Source organism: Propithecus coquereli, unplaced genomic scaffold (genome assembly GCF_000956105.1).
Source record: "Propithecus coquereli isolate 6110/MARCELLA unplaced genomic scaffold, Pcoq_1.0 Scaffold103, whole genome shotgun sequence".
NCBI lineage: Eukaryota > Metazoa > Chordata > Mammalia > Primates > Indriidae > Propithecus > Propithecus coquereli.
The window spans coordinates 3859210-3865548 of record NW_012134192.1 but is presented as its reverse complement, the minus strand read 5'-3'; the positions used below and the strand labels follow the sequence as shown (position 1 = coordinate 3865548).

The 6339-nt window shown below is 46.7% G+C and overlaps 1 protein-coding gene across 1 annotated transcript in view; it reads left to right on the top strand.

Moving 5' to 3' along the window:
- The first annotated feature begins 193 nt into the window (after positions 1–193).
- LOC105810252 (chromosome unknown open reading frame, human C10orf67) overlaps positions 194–6339 on the top strand; it is a 134554-nt gene continuing 128408 nt past the window's right edge. The window contains exon 1 of the mRNA XM_012644191.1: positions 194–432. Coding sequence (XP_012499645.1) covers positions 194–432 — 239 coding nt within the window. The remainder of the gene's footprint in view (positions 433–6339) is intronic.

Here is a 6339-nt window from a genome sequence, read left to right as displayed (position 1 = left end):
TGTGGGAAGAGAGAAGCACGGGAATCTGAGCCCCAAAAGTGCACGGGCCCCCAAAGTGGGCTGAGCTCAGAGCGTGGGGAGAGGAGGAAGCCAGGAGGGCCCGGGAACGTGGCCCCGGAACCCGCCGCACCGTCCCCCTGCCACCCCGCCCCCGGCCCGGATTCCCGCGCTTGCGGGTTCCCCGGGAGTCGCCATGGCAACGGACGCCGGCCCCGGACTCCGACTCCGCAGCGCGCGGCTCGGCGGGAGCGCGCGTCCGGGCTCGGATGGCGAGCTGGGGCGACGCGCCCGCGACGGAGGAGTGCTGGAGGATCCTCGAGAGCCTCGAGGCCTCTATCGAGCAGTTCCAGGTCAACCGCAGGTGACCCGCGGGGCCCTCGCGCCGGCCCGCCCTGGCTCCGGCCGCGGGACTGCAGCTTTGGCTCCTATAATGTGTTCCCGCCGGACGCTGAGAGCAGGGACGGTTCTGCAGCCAGACCGCCTGGGTTCCAGAGTCCTGGCGACCCTCTTAAAGAGTTAGGCCAGTTATTTAGCTTCTCTGTGCCTCGGCGACCTCAGAGGGAAACAACCACGACGGTGCAGAGTGGTGCCTACTTCGTAGACGACAGTGAATGTTCAATGAGTTCAGCCCGGTGACGTTTAGAAGGGTGCCGCGCTCGCGGGGTACACAGGACCTGCGTTAGTCCTTTCCAGCTGCTGTAGCAAAATACCATAGACGGGGTGGCTTATAAACAAGCCAATGGAAAGTTACTTCTCACCGTTCTGGAGGCTGAGAAGTCCAAGATGAAGGCACTGACAATTTAGGCGTCTGGTGAGGGCCCCAGGAGACAGTCCCCCTGGCTGGGTCCCCCACGTGGTGGAAGGGGCAAGGGAGCTTCCCCCAACTCCCCCAATTTCTTCATCCCACATCCCAATCCTGCTAGTATAAGGGCACACACACAACTCATTCTTGAGGACTCCACCCTCGTGACCTAATCCCCTGTAAAGGCCCCACCTGCTAATACACCGTCACTTTGGGGATTAGGATTTCAATGTGAATTTTGGGGGACACAAACACTCAGATCATAGCGATAGCATATGTTTGCCAATATACTTACTTGTTATTCCTCTAGCCTTGTTTATAGTTCCTCCCCTTCATAATCCTTCTTTGCCCCCTGTGCTCTAGTTTTGTTTATTTGGATAATGTAGAGCTGATGTTTCTGGGAAAATGTATTTGTCTTTCTGAAAACCATTTGAAATCAGTAGGTAGCCAGGCACTAGCTTAGCAGCTATGGGAGTACTCACAGTTCCATAAGGCAGTCCTCATGGTGCCAGGTGGGCTGGCTTAGGGGCAAGTCACCTCCAGGGTGACAAGAAAGGACCACAGCTGTGCTAGCCCAGCGTTGGGACAGGGCTGCCAAGCTTGGCTTCCTCAGCTTAAGTGTATTCAATGGGTACATTTGTTAAAATGGGTCAGGTGGCCAGGCATGGTGGCTCAGGCCTGTAATCCCAACACTTTGGGAGGCTAAAGTGGGAGGATTGCTTGAGCCCAGGAATTTGAGATCAGCCTGTGCAACATAGCAAGACCCCAGCTCTACAAAAAAATAAAATAAAATGGGTCAGTGTACACACAGGATCTGATTTCGTGGCAGTTGTGAAAAGCACACATCAGAGGCAGTGCATGGCAAACACCAGAGGCGCACTGTGTCGATGCTGTTCTAGTGTTTACAGATAGGCATGGCTTCCTGCCCTGGATTCTTTGGCATGCCATGGGGGAGTAGCTCCCCATGAAACACACCAGCCAGCCTCACAGGGCAGACTGATGGTGCCAGGTGCTCAGTTAATGCACGTTGACTGAACAAAGGACCACTGATACCCATGTTAATTCCTCTTCATCCAAAGTGTTAGGGGGACCGGGTTGGTGGCGTGTGAGTGGGAGAGGCTCAAGTACTAACCAAACTCCTGGGATTAAGGCCTGACCATGGCAGAATCAGGCGCTGGGGAGGCAGCAGTCTACAGACTAAAGCCCAGGCTTTGTGAAGTTTACATTCTAGTCAGGAATCGATGATCAACGGGATAAAAAAACTATATAATAAGTTAGATAGTGGTTAAGTGCTAAGGAAGAAACCTAAAGCAGAGAGGGGGCAGAGGAGCGCGTGTGTGTTGGGGGGGGAAGTGGGGAGGGTGGTCGTGATTTCAGATAGGGTGACCCGGGAAGGCTTTGCTGAGAAGATGACATTGAGGTGAAGATCTGCAGGCTTGAGGGGGTTGCCACATAGAATTTATATTAAAGGACCAATATTCCAGGCAGAGAGAACAGGAAGTGGGAAGGAGGGGGCCTGGATGTGCCGGGAACGTCAAGGTGGCCAGCGTGGCTGGAGCAGAGAGAGTGGGGGGTAGCAGAGATGAGGACCGAGGGAAGGGGATTGGCACCCGATGGTGGGGGACCTTAGATCACTGTAAGGACTTCAGCTTTGACTTTGAGATGGGAAGCCGTGAGGGGATTGGGATAGACCAGTGACATGATCTGATCAACAGGATTACTCTAACAGCTGTTTTGATGATAGACTATAATGAGGACAAGGGCAGAAACAGGGAAACCAGATAGGAGACTAGTACAACGTTCCTCGTGAAAGATGATCGTGGGGGATCGTCAGGGATACTGAGAGACGTGGTCACATTCTACATGTGTCAGAGGCAGGGCTGATTGGATTTGCTGTGGAACTGGCATGGAGTAGGAAAGATACCAAGGTTTTTTTTGACCCGATTAACTGGTAGAATGGAGTTGCCATTTACTGGGATGGGGACAATAATGAGACAAGCTCACTTTCGGACATGATACGTAAGCAGTGACTATTAGACATCCATTTAGACTGGTAAGTAGGTAGTTGGTTATATGAGTCTGAAGTTCACAGAGAGGTCCAGCTTGGCTATATCTGTCTGGGAGGAACTGACACAAAGATGGCGTCTTAAGCTGTGAGACTCGGAGAGATCTTCCAGACGTGAGTGTACGTATAGGAGAGGTCTGTGAGCCATGGGGCACGTCCAAGTTGGGTGTTCTTTGAAGAGGAAAAATATGAAACAACATTTTTCCTATTTAACACTGAGTAATACATCACAGTGAAAGTTTAGCACACCTAATGCCATCTTCATTGACAAATTTATTAATGAGCATTTGTTAGGATGGACTATTCTAGGACCCAGTGAGAAGTGTCATTCCATTCCATTCCATTAATAAATATTTATAGGTTTATTTCCTGTAATAAATGAACATGTTAATTTTGTATCTAATTTATTAAAAAACATAATTGCTGTCTTCCCAAGACTGCTCTATGCATAACAACCGACCTATTATTCAGAGATAGAATTGCTGAGATTATAAATAAGGAATGTGTAGGAACCACTTAGCTAATTTGTTGTGATGTGGGTTTCCATTCTAGGCAGCTGGGTTGTTATCTAAAATTAGAGACATTTGGAATTTGAAGGGAAGCTCAAGAATGAATCTTCATATTTCACTTAGGTTCTGAATGAGGCAGATCTTTCTGAATCAGTTGCACAAAAAGTTAGGTCTAGAAGGACCTCAGGGTCATGGCCTGTCCTCACTAGGGGTTCAGACGAGGAAACTGCCACTTTAGGCTTACGATTTTAGATGAGTTATTTACTCTCTTTGAACCTCAGTTTCCACATTTTCAAAACAAAAAAGTTAGTATCTCTCTTCTAAGATCGTTGGAAGGATTACTGGAGGGAGGAATGTATGTGTTAATGTATGTATCTTGAAGCATATGGGACAAATTAAGCACTCAATAAATTGGCACTAATATTATTTTTAGATATCCTGGAGGAGGTTTCTATAAAATTATTGGACCCGATTTTAAAATCTCATGTTGTGTAATTATAACATTACGGCACCAGGAGGAATAACTGGAAACATGATTTCAAATTTCTTAATCATATCCAGAAAATATATATAGTGATAATAAAAACTATCCACACTCCATAAACCTACCACCCACAATAGGTCTTTTGCTTAAAATGAGAAGGAACGAAAGAACATACATGTTTGAGCTTAATGAAAAACGTGGTTGAATAGTAAAAAGGAGCCACTTAGCACCGGGGAGGGTGCAGGATTGCATTTCTAGCCTGGAAGGATGAATCACTGAGGTCTGTTGGATGTGCAGCAGTGTGGACTGTACGCAAACAGCGAAAGTTCAGGTGGCTGCCTGTATTTACTAGGTTGATGTTGCACCCAGAGTCCAGACAGGAACAGAAACCTCACTAGTAATTTGACCAGGGAATATTTCCTATTGCTTCTTGAATATTAAGAAAGATTTTTAACCAGTAAAATGTGATGAGGTAGTACAAGAAGGCTAGTGACAGCAAATGCAGAATGCAGCTGTGACCTCTAGGTTTGAGGAAGAGTAAACAGGAAGGAACTAAGCATTTAGAAGACCCACGCCTAAAGGCTGAGATTAAGACCTCTTTGGAGAACATGGCAGCCACTGAAATTTGCAGCCTGCTGGTGACAGAGAGATTTTCCAGAGGGCACAGCCAGAGCTAGGGCACAGGGAAGCCTTGCCCAGAACCAAGAACCTTGCTGAAAGGCACAGGTAGGCCAACGTTCTTGACCTAGCTGGGAGAGCCAGATCTTCTTTCCTGAAGGTCCTGAGTTCTCAAAGTTCTGTCTTTTTTTGGTTGCTGTATTTTTCCATTAATCTTCACAATTGGGCAAGGAAACACTCAGAGGCACCCCAGATAATCCTCTGGGTTCCAGAAGCAGTCCTCATTGACTCCGTTGTGTACCAACAACCAGCTCGCCCCTTGGAAATCAGAGTCAGTCACTTCAGCCAGTAGAACGGCCCCCTTTCCTGCCTCTCTTTCGGTGGCAGAAGGATCCCAAAGTGGCCAGGCACCAGTCTCATCTAGTCCAATGGGATCACTGTTGTGTTTTCCGGTGGAAGCATTCTCCCCTTGGGAAACAAAACCTCCAAACCAGCAGATCATAAGTTGCTGAGACAGGAAGCAATAATTTTGGGCGTGTGTTATTATTAGCTGTGATAGTGAGAGGAACCACCTCTTCCGACTCTACTCCTTGATTCCTGGACCTATGGCTGTAGGAGAAATACACCAGATACAGTTTCAAAGTACATATTGCATCCGGTGACACAGAACCACATCCCTTCATGGATTTGTTTCTCAACCGTCGTAACTGGATCTTCAGTAAGCTATTTTACCTTTCTGTTAGGCCAGCCACTGCTGGGTGATGGGTTATATGAGAAGATGAGCTAATTCTATGGGCATGAGCCCATCACTACGCATCTTACCCCAGGCTCCAATAGAAACTGGCAACCTTACCTGCAACTTGGAAAATGGGTTCAAGTGGCATACACAAATGTGCTATTAATATGTGTTGCCTTCAAATTCAATTTCATTGTCCACTAAGGCCTAAAATATTGACAATATTTGCTTGGTGAAATTAGTATCATTTAAGCTGGTCTTTGCTTGAAGAATGCATATCACTTTTAAATAATAATTTATTTTGAAATAATTTCAAATCTACAAAAAATGTTAGCAGAAGAGAACGAAGAATTCCCATATCCCCTTCACCTAGATTCTTCAATTCTTAACGTTTTACCATACTTCTTTATCCTCTCTCTTCCTCCTCTACTCCCACTTTACAGACACACACACTCATACACGCATTAGTCTTCTTAGAACCTTCCGAGAGCAAGCTGTAGACATGGTGCTCTTCAGCCCTAAACATTCCAGTGCATTCTTTCTACATAATCCGCACACAGCTCTCCAGATCAGGAAATCAGCACTGCACAACACTACTGTTCAGTCCACAAGCCTCGTTCAAGTTGTTCCAAGTGCACCAACAATGATTCTTTTTTCTTTTCTGGTTTGGAATCCTGTCTAGGAATATGTGTCGTTTTTAGCTATCAGGTTTCTTCGGACACATTCAGTCTGGAAGTATTCCTCAGCCTGTCCCTGCCTTCTATGTCCTTGACACTTTTTAAAAATACAGACTTTATATTCTGTAAAATAATCAGCTCTACCTGGGTCCATATGATGTTTCCTCATAGTCAGACTCGGGTCATACACTCTTGGCAGGAATGCCATCAAAATAAAGCCGTGTTCTTCCCAGGGCTTCAACGTCAGCGGGCACTGTTGTTCAGTGTGTTCCCCATTAACCTTGACCTTGGTGGGTTGGTACCTTCCAAGGCTCTCTGCCTTAAATTTACCATTTTATCGTTTGTAATAAATTACTATTTTCTCGGTATTACAAAACTTCCTTTTCCTCTGCAAACTTATACTGACAAACCTTAGCTGTCATTGATGACTCCTATCTTAATGTCACAT